Below are 19,659 nucleotides of genomic sequence, written 5' to 3'. Positions count from 1 at the left end.
GTAACATTTCATAATTCCTTTGCAGAACGAAAAGTTACATTTGTTTAGATTACATTTCTGCACATTTAAAGGACAAAACTAAAACTCATTCAATCATTTATTATCATAATTCACTGCTCTCTTAAACTGACTGAGCATATTGGGAATTGTATCAATAACTCTCCCAAAATTCGCTATGAAATGTTTCATATAACATATTTTTTTTTCTCAAAAAGGAAGCAGAAAACGAGCAAAATTTTATTAAACCTTTTTGTTTGAAATATCTCAAAGAATAACTTCTGAAATAAATGATATTACTTATGGGTTATCCTGTAATTGTTGATGGAATAAGAGATCAACTGGCATGAAGGAAGTCTAGAGTCCAGACATTATAGATAATAATGAGTCGACCTGGTTGGCGAGTTGGTATAGCGCTGGCCTTCTATGCCCAAGGTTGCGGGTTCGATCCCGGGCCAGGTCGATGGCATTTAAGTGTGCTTAAATGCGACAGGCTCATGTCAGTAGATTTACTGGCATGTAAAAGAACTCCTGCGGGACAAAATTCCGGCACATCCGGCGACGCTGATATAACCTTTGCAGTTGCGAGCGTCGTTAAATAAATCATAACATTTAACATTTTATAGATAATGAGGGATCTATTTTTGAGTGCATAATTTATGTGTATAGTAGCATTACCTAGATTTACCAAATATATTTTAATGGAAATCATGGTTGGATTCAACCAAGAAGAAGTATGCTCATTGTCTCAATTATTATTAACAGACTCTAACGAACCCCGTCCTTTGGTTTTTTTTAGAAACTCTCTGTCGAAAAAGTACACCTCGTTTTGATTTAACCCCCGTGTAGTGGTTTATTTTCCCTAAATAATTGTCTTTATATTAGTTAGTTAACTCGATCACCAGACAATGACCGTTTTCATTTCTTAGCACGTTAATTTTGCACTAATTAAGAGAACTGCAATATGCTGCCATCTAGTGAGCAAAAGTTCGATTCTTGCCGTGAGTGGAGTGTTATCTTCATCCTAGGGGCTTCGTACTTCACCCTTGTCTTGCTTTCAGACATTCAAATAAAGAAATCTCATCCAGAGAATTGGCGTCTGGAAAGGTTCCCAAAATGCTGGCTGCGTTTCCACGTTGGATGGCTATTCCTATTCCTTGCCGTAGGTAATTGGTGCAGTGAGGGTCTCCAGTAACAGTCACCAAACTTCTGCCAATTTCGGAAACCAGGTCTTTTGCTTCTTTACACCAGGAGCCTATTGCTTCCGCAGCAAAGACGATGAAGATGTAGTTGTCTACTAGATGTACGTATTTGCGACGTTTACTGCGTACGGCAGATTCTGCTGCAGAGCTTGCGATTTTTTTCCCTTATACTTGTTGATCTTGTGTAATGATTTTACTCATATTGAATTCATTGGGGGGGGGGGGACGTTATTCCTTGTCATGTTGTATGTCCTAAAACTTGTTTGTATTCACTCTGGAGGACGCTTGTTCGTGATATACGAAGAAAAGGGTTCGGAGGTTGAATTCACGCCTTTTTCCAATCACAATTTTGTTGTGAAGATTTCATCTAGACAAGGTCTTCCTCTTTCTTCTGGTAGTTTATATTCTGCTGTTGTGAATATTTCTTATTTTATACTTACTTACTTTTAAGGAACGCGGAGGTTCATTGCCGCCCTCACATAAGCCCGCCATTGGTCCCTATCCTGAGCAAGATTAATCCAGTCTCTATCATCATATCCCACCTCCCCCAAATCCATTTTAATATTATCTTCCCATCTACGTCTCGGCCTCCCTAAAGGTCTTTTTCCCTCCGGCCTCCCAACTAACACTCTATATATGCATTTCTGGATTCGCCCATACGTGCTACATGCCCTGCCCATCTCAAACGTCTGGATTTAATGTTCCTAATTATGTCACGTGAAGAATACAATGCGTGCAGTTCTGTGTTGTGTAACTTTCTCCATTCTCCTGTAACTTCATACCTCCTAGCCCCAAATATTTTCCTAAGCACCTTATTCTCAAACACCCTTAATCTCTGTTTCTCTCTCAAAATGAGAGTCCAAGTTTCACAGCCATACAGAACAACCGGCAATATAACTGTTTTATAAATTCTAACTTTCAGATTTTTTGACAGCAGACTAGATGACAAAAGCTTCTCAGCCGAATAATAACACGCATTTCCCATATTTATTCTGCGTATAATTTCCTCCCGAGTGTCATTTATATTTGTTACGATTGCTCCCAGGTATTTGAATTTTTCCACCGCTTCGAAAATTTCCAATTTTTATATTTCTATTTCGTACAATACTCTCGTCACGAGACATAATCAGACTCTGTATTTAATAAATGTATTCTTTTATATGCATTTACGTCGTCTTTCTGTTTTAAACATGAATGCTGTTTTGCAACATATATGATTTATATAATATCTGAATAGAGTAGTGCAGGCGTTCTTCACTAGTTGAACGTTTACGAATACCAGCAGCTTTGTCATGTAGCACTCTCTGCGTTTAATCAGCACTCACTGTGTTCGATCTTCGTTCTCCCGTCTTGTTAAAAATTGTCGCCGTTCGGTCCTTTCACCGCATCCCACTTTCTGCACCGCGTCTCGGCAATGTGCTCCCAACTTGACGTCGCCAGACTCATTCTCTTTATTTCTACTTCAACTTGACTTCCAGCCACCGACGTAGCTCGGGCGGCAACGCGTTTGCCTGCTGATCTGAAGTTGCACTAGAGCGTGGGTTTGATTCTCGCTCGGATTGATTACCCGGTTAGGCTTTTCCGAGGTTTTCCCCAACAGTAAGACCAATGTCAGGTAATCTATGGTGAATCCTTGGCGTCATCTCGCCAAATACCATCTTGCTATCACCAATTCCATCGACGCTGAATAACCTAGTAGTTGATACAGCGTCGTCAACTAGCCAAGTAAAAGAAAGTTGACATAACCGGAATAGAATCATCAAATTAACTCAGCCCAGTGGCGTATCAGCTGGTATTTGTGATGTGTAAGGTTCGGATGAAGTAGCTGCATCAGGATAGGCATCCTTGTCGCGTGTTGCCCAGCCGACAGTAGTGACGACGTACATTCATTTCCTATCGGCTGTGCTGTCCATTAACTGATGTTTTAGCTAGGGGGTGGGGGGCGCTTTTCGTAGCAGGTAGAGTTTTAGCTAGTGGAAGGGGGTAGTGTTTACTTAATCTGAAGGAAGTCAAGGCCGTATCTTATATACCTATACAGCCTATCCTAATACAGCTACTTTATCGGAACCTTACTTGTGTGCTTCTGATTTTCCTTTCATTTCCCGATTTTATCATTTTCCTTTGTTTTTCTTTCGATAACCGTAAGCATGAGTGCATAAACCTGTGGAGTAACGGTCAGCGCGTCTGGCCGCGAAACCAGGTGGCCCGCGTTCGAATCCCGGTGGGGGCTAGTTACCTGGTTGAGGTTTTTCCGGGGTTTTCCCTCAACCCAATACGAGCAAATGCTGGGTAACTTTCGGTGCTGGACCCCGGACTCATTTCACCGGCATTATCACCTTCATTTCATTCAGACGCTAATTAACCTAGATGTTGATACAGCGTCGTAAAATAACCCAATAAAATAAATAAAATAAAATAAGTGCATAAGGGGGACGCACAACTCTTTTTATCTTAAGTGTAAAAAATAGGTCGCCAAAAGAGGACATCACCGGCCTTGTTTTGATGCAGGCACTCAACCACTATTGACAAGTATTTTTCAACAAGATTGAGAAAGAAAATGTTGAGCCATATCTTACGAAATTATGAGATAAGTGATGAAACATTACTGAGTTTCCACTGATTTTTAGAGTGAAAGCTGTGCAGTTTGGGTGGAATTATTGCACAGCTTTCAATCATCGTGATCATAGGCAAGCAGCCAGAAAGCTGGGGACTCACCGCAGTCGTCGCAGTTACTGGAAGGCACGAAGAGGTCGGAGGACCCGGTGTCGAACACCACCTGGAACTGCTGCGGACTGGAGCCCAGGACCACGCTCACCAGGTACGCAACCTGTGGAACACGAGCCATAGTGACTCCCCAAATCATTTTCATGAAAAGTACAGAACACTTGTAATATCACAAAACTGATTATTAAAAAACTCTCAATGGTTTGAGTTTTGACGTAATTGTCAGTGACAAACGCCGTGAAACAAGTGATTGGAAGTGATATGGCGCTGCGCAGAGCGGGCGAGAAGGAACCGGGTGAAGGATGCCACCAAGAAATGACTTTACTACTGTTTACTATTTAGCTATTAATGTTTGTATGCGGATATGCAGCAATTGGAGTTTTTAAACCCGACGCAGTTCTTTATAATAATATAATGCCAGGAAGGGCCGTATTTAGACATTCTCCAGTTTATATTTCGCCGCCCCGTTCTTTAATCGATTCGTTGCAATGCAGACAGACAATGGGGTCATGTAACAGTCATAAATCATGGTACTCAGTCTCAAACAGAAGGGTTCTGCTCTTGGAAGAATTGACGAAAAATTGAAAGTCACACATCATAACTTAAAAATGACTTGACAAATATTTGAACGACTGTGTTGTAATTGCATTCTTAATATTGTAATTGTAATCCCCTGGTAGAGGGGAAGAGAAGGCCTGATGGCCTTATCTCTACCAGGTTAAACAAACAAACAAATAAATAAATAAATAAATAAATAAATAAATAAATAAATAAATAAATAAATAAATAAATAAATAAATAAATAAATAAATAAATAAATAAATAAATAAATAAGTAGATAAATAGATAGATAGATAGCTAAATAAATAAATAAATAAGTAGATAAGTAGATAAATAGATAAGTAGATAAATAAATAAATAAATAAGTAGATAAGTAGATAAATAGATAGATAAATAGATAAATAAATAGATAAGTAGATAAATAAATAGATAAGTAGATAAATAGATAAATAAATAAATAAGTAGATAAATAAATAAATAAATAGATAAGTAGATAAATACATAAATAGATAAATAAATAAATAGATAAGTAGATAAGTAGATAAATAGATAAATAAATAAATAAATAAGTAGATAAGTAGATAAATAGATAAATACATAAATAGATAAGTAGATAAGTAGATAAATAGATAAATAAATAAATAAGTAGATAAGTAGATAAATAAATAAATGATTAAATAAATAAATAAATAAGTAGATAAGTAGACAAATAAATAAATAAATAAATAAATAAATAAATAAATAAATAAATAAGTAGATAAGTAGATAAATAGATAGATAAATAGATAAGTAGATAAATAAATAATAAATAAATAAATAAATATTTTAAATAAGAGTTAACTAATACAGTATTTTTAATAAATTAATTTTATGTATCCCGGTGAAACCCGTGTGCATAAGTTGTGGTACAGCATAACTAATACAAATGTTGATGAAAAGTAAATATCTACATTATGCTTATCGGGCAAATGAAATGTCACTATCATTTACTGGGGAAGATTTGTTGTCCGTGCCGTCTATATCGGTATGATAGGAGTAAGCAATATTATTATCAGTAGGCCTTGGAAACAGCAGTGCCGGGTTGTTGGGCCAAACTTTTGGAATCGGATTTCTTAAAAAATAATTATAGTTTCGGAATTTGATTGATTAATTCATTGTACAGTTCTTTGTTTTAATTGTTTTTACATTGCGCACCATTTAATTAACTCTACGATCACTCATTCTTTAATAATTAACCAATCACTAAATCACACACCAACTATAGGCTACCATCGCTCCACAAACGTAACGTAAATAGTTCAAGGGTGGCAGTGTGCAGTGAGGTTCACAATTGTTCGGTGGGATATGCTATTTAAACCCTAATTTTAGTCTGCCGGTCCCGTTGCATTGTTTTCTCGTAATAAATGTCATTGTCGCGATTTTTAGCAAACATCACTTGCTGTTGAATGAGCTCAATGTTAACTATTGAGAATGAGAATGAGCCACAGATGAATGGGTTGGTAGTCGGTCTTTTATCGCAAAAGTAGTCTTTTATTCGTTTAAGGCAGCGAATGTCGTATCAGGATTATTTTTAAAGATTTACATAAAATTCAGCACCGATTTTAAAGTGAATTTTTTCCCTCACTGGTAACAAAATTCGAGAATGTTCCGCATGCCCTTTGGGCAAAAAATGCCACCCCCCGGGGCAACTTATCCTGTCTGCCCATTCGTAAATATGGCCCTGGTTGTACGCGCCCTTTTTGGCGCTTATTAGTAAACACGACCAACAACAAATTGTTTGGAAATAACCACTGCCACACGACCATTTATGTTCCTCATTCGGACGATGTTTAATCTTCTAGTAAATGTTTCAGAACTAGCAGTTTGATTAGCGATCTACAAACTTTGATCTCTTACAAGCAACGCACACAACTGTGTCAACACATCTCGCTTCACACAAGACGAGCATTCTCAGCACGAAAATGACGAGCGACACCTAACGAGTTGGGTTGCCATGACAACCACCTCATTTCCTCTGGCTGAACATAATCGCTCTTGGATACTCTAGATCACGCCCTGCGGGTGCCGGTAAAGTCGACACCTGTGGAGTAACGGTTAGCGCGTCTGGCCGCGAAACCAAGTGGCCCGGGTTCGATTCCCGGTCGGGGCACGTTACCTGGTTGAGGTTTTTTCCCTCAACTCAATATGAGCAAATGCTGGGTAACTTTCACCGGCATTATCACCTTCATCTCATTCAGACGCTAAATAACCGAAGATGCTGATAAAGCGTCGTAAAATAACCTACTAAAAAAATAAAGTGACTGTAAATTTGTAAGTTTCTTTAAGTAGTCAAGCAGATGAGCAAGGAGATAGGGTTTGGATGAATTTTAATGAACACAGACAACACACATTTAAAAAATATAAATGTGAACGATATAATGATATGCTTTAACTCTTAAAAAATATGTATATTTAAAAAATAGGTGACTCCGGGATTCAAACTCATCAATGAAGAACCGCCACTGCTACCACGTTGTGTTAAAAGGTTTCACTTTACGGAATGTAACCGAACACGAACTCTCCAAAGACCGACCAGTTACATAAAAAAATGCGTAGTTTTCTCCCTTTTTAAACAAGGCTGGCTAGCTTACAAGTGACGCATGCAGGGTACTCACGTCTCCTTTGCTCGCCAGCGCCACCTGCGTCGTGTTGTCGGAAGAGTCCAGCACTTCCGGCTGGGGGCTGGCGTGCCGCCTCAGCGGAAGTCTGCAAAGAGCAAATGGTAGGAAGAGCAAATGACCACACTGCCTGCCAATTCAGCCGTGTTCCCGCTATATCTGGTAGTGTCCTGTGTTGTAGTTTAGCCGGTAAAATGTATGATATTTGTATTGCTGATATGGGGATTTAGCACTCAGAGAGGAAAAATAATTCCATTTTACATTGACAGCATAGCAATTTAGCGGTTTCTGTACTGCTTCATGGCGGATTTTTAAGAATCCAGTTGGCAACATAGACGGGTTACATAAGCTGCTTGTCTATGCGGATGACGTGAATATGTTAGGAGAAAATCCACAAACGATTAGGGAAAACACGGGAATTTTACAGGAAGCAAGTAAAGAGATAAGTTTGGAAGTAAATCCCGAAAAGACAAAGTATATGATTATGTCTCGTGACGGGAATATTGTACGAAATGGAAATATAAAAATTGGAAATTTATCTTTTGAAGAGGTAGAGAAGTTCAAATATCTTGGAGCAACAGTAACAAATATAAATATAAATAATAATAATAATAATAATAATAATAATAATAATAATAATAATAATAATAATTTATTTTAGCTGGCAGAGTTAAGACCGTAAGGCCTTCTCTTCCACTCAACCAGAAAAAAGTGTATATATACATATGCATGAACTTACAAAGAATTCAACAATTTGATTTAGATGAGAGTTACATGTATACAAGAGTTATTTAAGAATTAAACAACAAAATACTATGAACTATTAATTAAACACTGAAATAAACTGTGTAGCAGAATTAAGCTAAAATACATAGAATGTTAGCCTAATATATTTCAAATAATATTAGATAATAGAAAGAGATTATTATGAGACAATTTTGAAAATATAGCACTATCAGGATGATGTCTAAAGAAAAAAGTAACACTGTAGTCAGTGATAGTTTAAATCAGTATGATTGGAGTGAAATGCTAATAAGGTTATCTTTTAAGCTGTTTTTAAGGGTGTTTATTGTCTTGCAGCCCCTAATACTTTGTGACAAGGAATTCCATTGACGCGAGGTGGATACTGTAAAAGATGGTGAATAACAAGATGATAAACATGATGAATAAATGATACTCGGGAGGAAATTAAACACAGAATAAATATGGGAAATGACTGTTATTATTCGGTTGAGAAGCTTTTATCATCCAGTCTGCTGTCAAAAAATCTGAAAATTAGAGTTTATAAAACAGTTATATTACCGGTTGTTCTTTATGGTTGTGAAACTTGGACTCTCACTTTGAGAGAGGAACATAGATTAAGGGTGTTTGAGAATAAGGTGCTTAGGAAAATATTTGGGGCTAAGAGGGATGAAGTTACAGGAGAGTGGAGAAAGTTACACAACACAGAACTGCACGCATTGTATTCTTCACGTGACATAATTAGGAACATTAAATCCAGACGTTTGAAATGGGCAGGGCATGTAGCACGTATGGGCGAATCCAGAAATGCATATAGAGTTTTAGTTGGGACGCCGGAGGGAAAAAGACCTTTAGGGAGGCCGAGACGTAGATGGGAAGATAATATTAAAATGGATTTGAGGGAGGTGGGATATGATGATAGAGAATGGATTAATCTTGCTCAGGATAGGGACCAATGGCGGGCTTATGTGAGGGCGGCAATGAACGTCCGGGTTCCTTAAAAGCCAGTAAGTAAGGAAGTTGGCAACATCGCTGCCTTTGCGTCGCGTTTTATGTCAGTGATATGCCCTTGCTGAGTGTCAGTGATTGAGCGCTGACATCATTATTACGACTATATAGCTATTTTAACAAATTACACCGACAAACAAAATTTAAATTCAGAAAGATTTTTTCCCGTGAAATGTGGCCCATGATTTTTTATATTTACCTATGTGCTGCACTCAAATACAGGGTGTTTTGAAATTCCTATTACCGGGCCTCTTCGTTTACGCATGGGCCACATGGACCCGGACCCAGGACGGAAAATTAGTAGTGTTGGCACAATTTTGAAAAAGGAAAAATATCGAGTAGAAAATAAGTTTTCACATACGAAAAAAAGAGAGTGAAAAACTACTTGCGTGCTTCTCAGACTCAGGGGCGTTTGAATCATCAGACTGTAAATGTAACTACGAGATGGATTGTGATTAAGAAAACATTCAGCCACTGACATTGTTACATTGTTTGTGGTGATTAGGCCTGTAATGTTGGGGACCGACTACACAACTTGACTGCAACATGGGACGTGAGCTAGTACGAGGACATTGACTTTGTTCTGAGATCGATTACACGAATAACAAGGTGAATATAAACAAATCTGAATAGCTGTAGAAATAGCCTACATATACGCTACATAACATTACAAAGATATATTTACGTACCTTTCGTTATGTCCAAAAGAATTATCATAGAATTATTCCTGGGTTTGAGATTCCTCCTTTCTTTTCTTGTGTTACATTGTCTCTGTATATAATATCGCTTGTCACCTCGTATGTTTGTATTACATAATTATTTATATGTAATGTTCCCGTCATTCACTTCAAAACACTCACCAAATTCCGCTGCAAAAATATGCGCCTGAGAACCTCTAACCTTTTGCATTATTATTCAGCAGGCACGCATGCTAGAGTACTGACTGGTGAAGGATAGTCAACTTGAAACCACCGTAACGCACCCTATCGTTGCCCTACATTACAAGCCTACTGGTGATCAGCATATATTTAGAGTTTCTAGTCTACCCTGAATTTTGGATCCACTGCAACTAGCATAGTCCTGAGCTAAGAACAATCTTCCTACTCTGATTTCAAGGTCAGCCACCCTCACTTTATATATTCCTACTTCGCAGATGCCTGTTTTACTTAGTAGCATGTGTTGCTACAATTCCATTGCTAAATGTCTAACATTTGGTGGTGGCGCAAAATTTTGTCTGGCCCATGGGCGTAACATTAACTAAATACGGGGCTGGCGTTACAAACACCCTAGGCTGGTAGAGGGGCCAAGTAGGTCGAGTTTTGGGTACGAACCCTTATTCAGGAACGCACCTTAGCACAAATGAAACAAAATTAAATCAGGTTATAAAAATAGTAATATGCGTTACAAGAGCGGTATGTTGAAGTTTTCATGTTCGAGGAAAAGTTTGAAAAAGGGAAACGTAGTTGAGCTTTTTTAATTTCCGAGAATTGAAAGAAAATATACGGCTCGTGTATTGTACATTATTTTGTGCGAAGATCGTTTATTACATACCTGAAAGAGGAATTTCTAATTAGTTGCAATGAAATCTCCATCTTGGTTTCTGTTCAAGGACGGCAAATTTGCAAAACAAAAATATCTATCTTCAATATTATTGCTTTAAAATGTTTTCTGTGTTTACTATACTCCAGCAGGCCGTGATATACGTCTGTTTTTTTCCCCCCCAGTCTATAAATGCGAACTTAAAACAAACTGCTTCCTTAATGTTACATGCATCACGAATGCAGTAACTTTAGTGGAGTTGTAGAGTTTACTTAATTTTTGCAAATATTTAAAAACAATAATTAACAGTGCAATTTAGGTGAAATTGCAGTGGTAAGTTTCCAATTTATAATTATTACTATATTGAACGTCTCTAAAAATAATATGTTAAAAGCCTAAAGCAGTAAAATGAATATGTCACTTAAGCGGTAAGAAGAGGGAAATTGTTATGTGTGTTAGGTTGGGAATACTGAATGTGGAATTTTAGACATTCCGCGGATTGGTTTTGTGCGGAAACCAAGCAAATACGCACAATCTCGCACAAAATAAATTTGAATATTCTTGCTTCTACTTGGTTATAGAACGTTACTGACGTGAATGAAAAATGTACTGGACAGGCAGCTGACGTAAGGACCTGCTCCTTATCAGTGCGGGTTGTCTAGCATGCAGACATGTTTCATGTACACAAACACAATTAAAATGTCTTGACTCAGCAGAAGCAAGAACGTATTTATAAACTCTTGATTAGATTTTGTTTTATTGTAACACGGTGCGGTTCCGGGCATGGGTTGCTATTAAGAGCTTCATCCACGAAGTAATATGAATTTCTGAACCACCGATATAGTCCAAAAACTTGCCTAATATCCACGCATTTAAAAGAATTGAGTTCACATTTTTTAATATTAGAAACTCATTACCAAAAGAATAATGATATAAAAATACAATTACAATAGTTCCAGACAGTATGTGGCACAATTAATAATAAAGAATAAAAGCAGAAAGGAAACAAAAATGAAATTCTACAATGTAATGGCAGTCCCTACTCTTTTATATGGAAGTGAAAGTTGAGTTACAACAAAACCTGAAGTTAGTAAAATACAAGCGACAGAGATGAGATTCTTGCGGAAAGTACTGTAAAAGGATGCACGAGATTAGATAGAATTAGAAATGAAGATATTAGGCAGGAACTAGGAGTATACCCACTTATTGATAAAATAGACAATTACAGACAAGATTGGAAATTACATGCAGAGAGAATGGACGACTACAGACTTCCTACGAAAGCAATAAATTATAAACCAAAACGACGAAGAGATCAGGGACGACCGATGAAAAGATGGAGCGACCTTTGAAGCCGGAACGGGCAATTGCCCATACCATGAAGTGAAGAAGAAGAAGAAGAAGAAGAAGAAAAAGAAGAAGAAGAAACTCATGATTAGTAATATAGTAAAAATATGTTGTTGTTGTTGTTGTTGAGTAAAGTGTCCGAAGACAGATCTGAAACTCACAAGTGATACCAACAAGGCACCACTTATGAGGAAACTAGGCCAGGAGATAATGGGGTAGAGTGGCCAAGTCTTTTCCCCCTAATACTATGTTAATAAATAATAATGGGTACCTATGCAGGCCTAATTTATCAGTAGTAATAATTTTAAATATGATAAAACTAAGGAATAACACATCTAGATACGATTTTCAAGTCCTGTATGAGGCCCAACCCTGGATTGATTAACTTCATTTCATGCCGTTTAGATGTCCTGTGTTCATCTCACGTTTCCCTCATGTAGGGATTCCACGTTCCTGGTAGCTTTTTCTTCAATTTCAGAAATGTCACGTTCACCATGTTCCTCACTAAAATTTCCAATATTTGGGGGAAAAGTGTGTGAGAATGCAATAAATTATTTTTTAGAAATTTATTGAATTCTAGATTTTTGTACTCTAACAAAGTTTTAACAGATTCTTTATAATTTTCTGATTTGTTATTTCCTGAAAGCTCACACAAATATTGTTGCATTAGGTCCAATTTGAGGCCTAACAAACACATCCTCTTTTGTTTTGCTTTCAATGATTCGAGTAATTTATCAATCAAATAGGTGAATCCTTTCCCATGTTCATCAAGTGCCTTTGCGAAGTTAGTGAGTGCTGGCTTCACACGAAGTGGGCGCTGAACTTTTAACCAATGGGATGTACAGGGTCAACCATAAGTAATGTCATTAATTTTAGGGGTTATTCTAAAGAGTTTAATACAATTTTGCTCATTTTTTGCTTCCTTTCCGAGATAAAAATTGTTCTATATGAAATATTTCACAGCGTGTTTTGGGAAAGCCATTGATTTAATTCCCAATATGCTCAGTCAGTTTAGAAGAGCAGATACAGAGTTCTTCCACAGTATAAAGAAGATAGAAGATAGCTATACATAATACACGATAACGTTTATAAAATACGATAATATCATTATGGTACCAAAATTTTGTCATATTGTTCATATTTGATTTGTAGCAATCGAAAACACTTTCGTATTAGGAAAGCAAAATGATACTGTGGCTCTTACAGTTTAAGAGATAGTTTGATTAAGTTATGTAACACCATCCAGAAATTAAAAAAAAAAAAATCAGAGTCCGTAGTAAAAGTTAGATTTTGGTGTCATCAGCTAGCAAATAATTGAAACCCTCTTAAAAATACTTGTGCCCAGTTGTTTTTGCTGTATTTTATATTCTGTGACAAAAGCCCAACACTTAGTTCGTTAATGCAACATTTACATAATTAATATTTATTATAAAGGTAAAAAAATGCTCTGTTCGTATTGAAATTAGTTTATAAGCTAAGCCTACTCAGTATCTTCAACGTGCTCATAACTTGTGTGTACGTTTTGTAAGCAATGTTCGTAAATATGATCATATTACCCCATCCCTGGAAACAATAGGTTGGCTCAAACTAGATAAGAAAAGAAATTTACATTCACTCCTCTTTCTCTTCGAAATCTTGAACTCTTCTATTCCTTCGTACCTGTCGTCTCGCTTCACTTACCTTTCTTCCCACCATAATCTGAACACACGCTCTCGCCATGAAACAATACCATCCCATCGCACCTCCTCATACTCATCCTCTTTCACAATAGCCCTGCCAAGACTCTGGAATTCGCTACCTGCTAGCATCAGGGACTGTCGAAATAAAACTCAATTCAAACGCAAACTTACTAGGCACTTGGTCAGTAATTGAGACTCGTTCAGACATGGTTTCATGTAAATAGTTCTCTTAATCTATCACAAAATATTTTAATATCAGGTAATTTCATTACCATAGATTTTTGTTATTGTAGGTTTAATTTGTAATTCAGTAAATACAAAAATATTCTTTGTTCTTAACTTCTATAATAAAATGTCTAGCTTTCATTAATCAGGTAATCTTGTCGTGCTTTAATTTTTATTGTAATTGTAATTTTAATGTTAATTGTAATTTTATTGTTCATATTATAGTTGTAATCCCCTGGTAGAGGGGCAGAGAAGGCCTGACGGCCTTATCTCTACCAGGTTAAATAAATAAATACTACTAATACTATCTCTACAAGATGATTTTGCTCTGAACAATAAGTAATCATCATTTAAATTATGACTCGCGGTGCTAGAAAAACGGATTCCACTGTCGTTGTCAGCACGAAGAAATACGTCAGTATGTACAGACTGGCTTACCGTACAAGTGCCCTGCAGTTGGCGGCAACCACCAGGAGCAGTATCAGGCGCGACATGATGTGTGCGTGCCCATGCCTGCCCCTCCTTATATAGCGCAGGCGACTTGTTTATCGGCTGATATTTATGAGCAGGATGCACCTCCCGCCGATCTTGAAGTGGCCCCGGGTTCGAGACTTCCGCTATTGTTACGTTTAAGTCTTAGAATTCGCCACCGTCCCCTTATCAAAAACGTGACGCTTCCTTCCCACAATGTATGCGCGTCACGCTGGCGTCACTTAGAGTGCTTAGTTCTGAGTTCGGCCTTTGTACCTATTTTATTCCCTACATTAATTCATAGCCTTTTGCGGATAAATTTGTCCTAGTCCGGAGATATATGCATTTCGATGTCGTATTGCCTATTGGCATGAAATAGTATCTACAGAAATATATCTGGATTTACAGTATATAAAATGTATAGGATTGGAGAATATCTGCATGGAAAAATATGTACAGAATTATTAGGTCTGCATTTATTTAAAACTTCATGGAATAATATCTATAGAATAATGTTTGTTTTTATACAAAGTTTATATACTTAAGGATCTCATTGTGTCTGGAATAATATCTACAAAATTATATCCGGATTTGTATAAAACTTGCAGGACTTACAGTGCACAGAAAATACAGTATAATGATTGTTACTGAAAGGGGCTACATTTGAAAATAGCGATTAAGTCGATTTTAGCCTCAACGTTTCTTCTTCAGAGCGAATGAAATTTACAGGTAGTTCGCATATCTGCAAGCACAGATAGTAGTTACTGCACAGTCAGCAGAAAACTTGTTGTAGAAGCTTAAAGAATTGCGTTACGATATTAACCGACCTTGTTTCCGAATAGCCACTTGCAACAAAGGAAGAGATCCAATTAGTAATCAATAAGCTAAAAGAAATCTCAAGGTTCAGATTCTGCGGCGGAATTACTTAGAGCATTATTCAGGAAATTTCCATAAATAAAACAATTTTCCCGAAGAATTGAACAAAAGTACCACATGTCCAATGAACAAAAATTGTATCCTATGATTTTATCCAATCGAAGACCTCTCCGAAGAGGACGTAGCATCAAATTAATGAAATATGTGACGTAGGTGGAAAAGTAATTTTGAAGCATTTATTTATAACCAGAAACGATAATATCGAATAAAGTTGTATGCTTGATTAGTCAAATGGTTGTGCTGCTAAATATAGATCTAACGAAATACGCCCCTGAAATTAATTTCCTTTCTCCTGAAACGTATATTACATATTTATTAAAGTCTGTGTGCTGTTTCTTGTCTCACTGTGAAAAGAGAGAGAAAGGAGATGTGTCTTACTTCGTCTGTGTTGTTATGGCGATGGGGGAGTGAAGCGGTGCCGTCCATCCATCCAGTGGCGGAAGGGAGTAGTTGATAGATTCTGTAGCGCAAAATAAAATAACAAAATATCTCTCTTCGTACTGTGTAGTTCCGTCACTGAGCTTGTCTTTCAAGAAACTGAGTTCCGGTAGCCTGTACAATAACAAGGTTTGGAAAGGAATCCTGAAAGTTTACAACCCTCCTATAATCTCCACCCTCATTTGAAGGAACTTGGTTTTATTGCTACTGAGACAAGATAAACCTCACCAGGTATAGGTACACCCTTATTTTGGGTAGGTCTTCAATATAGGGGTATCAGTTTATTGAATAAAATTCGTCTTATAAAATATTATCTCGGCTTGTTTTGAATACAATAACCAGGGAGGAAATGTATTCAAGTTTCCAATTGAGGACCGTTTTTGCAAAACTTGCTAACTGAAAAAAACTAAATTTTACAACAGAGACAAAACACTATAGTAAGCAAGTTTTGCAGTATCTCTCACTTATAGCAGAAAGCAAGTTTTGAAAAAAAAAATCACACTTTGACACACTACAATGAAGAGAAATAACCCAATTTTACTAAGACGCTTTGAACATCATGTAGAGGCCTGCCTTATGTTAACGAATCCATCAAAATCTCAATTTTTCAAATTTCGAAGTTAGCAAGTTTTGCAAAAACGGTCCTCACTTAAGACTAGCGAAGTTAATATGCCGGTACATGTTACCTGACATGATGTGGATAATGATTTGTCATGTGCATTGTTTAACTTACCACTATAAATGGTTAATGAGTCAGGAAATCAAACCAATGACACTACATTTGTTAAGATGTTATGATATACCAATGTTATCGACGTCACTCGTCCTCCTGTAAAGGGGCCTTTCCTGCATCAGAGAACTGTGTGCGAGTTCGAAAATGCTTGCGAAATTAAACACATTCCCATCTTGGTGGAAGATAATACATTTGAAGCTGTACATAGCTTACTTATCTATGCTCGCTTGCAGCCTAAATATAAGAAATAACTGCTCAGAATAAGTTAAGAAACTTCGTTTGAGTCCAACAGATATCACTATGGTCTCCGAAATCAACTAGAATTTATCAGTAGTTTTGAAGGAAAATGTTGAGAGTTGTATTGGATCAGCAAATGTGTGTGTATCTAATGTCCACCCACTTCACTTTACGTGATTCGGGTTACGCATATTGCGGATAGATGGCAGGACTGTGACCCATTTTCTACTTGCACACCACTTCGGCGGGCCATATGATGTGTATCTGTGAAGAGTTAGGGTTAGTGTATGTGTCAGTATTTGTGTAAGGGTAGTGTAGGGATTGGATGGTGGTGATGGTGATCAACGGTGCTTCTCAGTTAAAATTTTATTTTAGTTTTGAAAAATAAACGCTTCTCACTGTTAGTTGTAACAAAAATGTACAGAAACATCAAAGTTGTACAAACTTTTGGAAAACTGGGTGAAACAAAGTTAATTTTCACTATAGGAAGGGAGGTTACTTCACTAATCGAGATCGCAATATTAATATTTCTCGCGGAAAAACTGAAAAATGTCTTTGCTGTATGCATCTGCGAACTCCTTAGCAGTTTGCATGAATTCAATGTCACTTAAATTTTGCATCATACTAAAAATCTTAAAAGAGTCAGTCTGTTTGGCCTACCGATCAACACAGAAATGAGTGCCATGTAAGAATGCTCTTGAAAAACATAATAATAATAATAATAATAATAATAATAATAATAATAACGTTGGTCAACAGTGATTTTATTAAATATACAATTCCTGCTGTTTCTTGTGCGATTTCTTCTGCTGATTCCAAAATTGAAGTTAGAATAATTTCTCTACCACCCACCATTTTTTTTTTTTGTAATTTTAGAAAAGCTATATATCCTAATAGAAAGCAAATATTTCAAATATTTAATTTTATTGCTTTAACAATTGACTTATAACTTTAGATCATTTTTGTCTGTGAAGTCACAATTCATAAAAATAAATTTTATTCCTCATTAAACTGTAAGTGTTTGAATTAATTCTCATTTGAGTTGGGATTTCATTCTTGAAACAAGTTTCATAACCCATGTTTTCTTTGTCCTAATTTTAAGTGTGGTAAAAGTATCTTATAAAGTGAAACATACCTCGAAATACTGTCTGATGGTGGGAGCACGAGGTACCATACCCTCCTTCTTTGCCAACAAATGTAAAAACCTGGGGCTAACACACAGCATTGTGAAGGAAATAGCCATTAGTGCCTCAAAGGATCGGTTCAGATATTGAGAAATCATTTGTATGGGAGTGATAATGGAAATTTCAAGTTATGTTAACCGATGGCTGTTGATTGGTTTAGATATCAATGCCAATCAATCCGTACTATTATTTTTCTCGCGGTATATGGCATTCAAATCATTCTAACCTATCTGATGGTATTCCTCCCCCCTTTCTTAACTGTAAATGAGCACAAACGCTACTTAGGTGTAAATTTTTCTGATATTTTGCATATTCGATTTCCTAACCGTTTCAAATGTATATAATTTTACATTTTAGGTGTGTTTCCAAATTATATGTAATACGCTTTGTCAAATCTGGCAACCTTTTCATAAGGGAAGCTAAATTTATTATTATTATCACATAAACAATTTTTGTTACTTTTGTGGTTAGTTAACTTTGAATTTTACTACACTAGTTAAAAGAGCTTACGAGTGTTGTTTTGTTTGCAAAATAGATGAGGACATGAACTGGGCCCTGAAGTCTGTTGTGCTGCATATGATTCTACAGTATTAACTGGTTGGCTAAAAGGATCCTGTCATATGCCTTTTCCAGTTCCAATGATATGCCAGGAACCTAAGGATCATTCAACAGACTGTTCTAGAACCACAGATCAGGAGATTACAGACAAACTGTCAGCGAGCAGAACGTGATGGGGTGTAGCTAATATGCCTGTAAAAATAACTTCCCGGCTTCTCATCTGTTTTTTCTTTCCTCAAAACCTAGAGATAGAGAGCGACGAACGTGGGGAGTGTTTTCATCAGGATTTTTCTGAAATGGAAATGCGCTACCAGGAAAAATGGAGTCCAAATATTGTCAGAGTACTGCTGGACACTCAAAAGAGATGTTTCTCAAGCGAAGTATAGCCTAAAATCTATTTCACACACATTTTAGGTAAATAAATATATTTTGTATGTGTAAGTATTTATTCACACTCCAAATGGGTATATACCCGGTGGCAGTGGTAACTAATTACACTCAATAATGACAATTAATAATAAACACAACTAATAAAAACAACAATTAATAATGATAATAATAATAATAACAATAAAATAATAATAATAATAATAATAATAATAATAATAATAATAATAATACTTACTTACTTACTTACAAATGGCTTTTAAGGAACCCGAAGGTTCATTGCCGCCCTCACATAAGCCCGCCAGCGGTCCCTATCCTGTGCAAGATTAATCCAGTCTCTATCATCATACCCCACCTCCCTCAAATCCATTTTAATATTATCCTCCCATCTACGTCTCGGCCTCCCTAAAGGTCTTTTTCCCTCCGGTCTCCCAACTAACACTCTATATGCATTTCTGGATTCGCCCATACGTGCTACATGCCCTGCCCATCTCAAACGTCTGGATTTAATGTTCCTAATTATGTCAGGTGAAGAATACAATGCGTGCAGTTCTGTGTTGTGTAACTTTCTCCATTCTCCTGTAACTTCATCCCGCTTAGCCCCAAATATTTTCCTTAGCACCTTATTCTCAAACACCCTGAACCTATGTTCCTCTCTCAGAGTGAGAGTCCAAGTTTCACAACCATACAGAAGAACCGGTAATATAACTGTTTTATAAATTCTAACTTTCAGATTTTTGGACAGCAGACTGGATGATAAGAGCTTCTCAACCGAATAATAACACGCATTTCCCATATTTATTCTGCGTTTAATTTCCTCCCGAGTGTCATTTATATTTGTTACTGTTGCTCCAAGATATTTGAATTTTTCCACCTCTTCGAAGGATAAATCTCCAATTTTTATATTTCCATTTCGTACAATATTCTGGTCACGAGACATAATCATATACTTTGTCTTTTCGGGATTTACTTCCAAACCGATCGCTCTACTTGCTTCAAGTAAAATTTCCGTGTTTTCCCTAATCGTTTGTGTAT

The 19,659-nt window shown here is 36.7% G+C and overlaps 1 protein-coding gene across 1 annotated transcript in view; it reads right to left on the bottom strand.

Annotated features, from left to right (window-relative positions):
- Nucleotides 1-14,267, bottom strand: part of LOC138695129 (pepsin-2B-like) — a 41,648-nt gene extending 27,381 nt beyond the window's left edge. Inside the window, exons 1-3 of the mRNA XM_069819548.1 lie at nt 14,119-14,267; nt 7,139-7,229; nt 3,915-4,026 (exon numbers count right to left, since the gene is read on the bottom strand). Of these exons, the coding sequence (XP_069675649.1) occupies nt 3,915-4,026; nt 7,139-7,229; nt 14,119-14,174 (259 nt within the window). The 5' untranslated portion in view covers nt 14,175-14,267. The remainder of the gene's footprint in view (nt 1-3,914; nt 4,027-7,138; nt 7,230-14,118) is intronic.
- Nucleotides 14,268-19,659: the final 5,392 nt, after the last annotated feature.

This window comes from Periplaneta americana, chromosome 2 (assembly GCF_040183065.1).
Source record: "Periplaneta americana isolate PAMFEO1 chromosome 2, P.americana_PAMFEO1_priV1, whole genome shotgun sequence".
In the NCBI taxonomy this organism is placed as follows: Eukaryota; Metazoa; Arthropoda; class Insecta; order Blattodea; family Blattidae; genus Periplaneta; species Periplaneta americana.
Note: the sequence above shows the minus strand (reverse complement) of the source record. Positions and strands in the feature narration are given on the sequence as shown.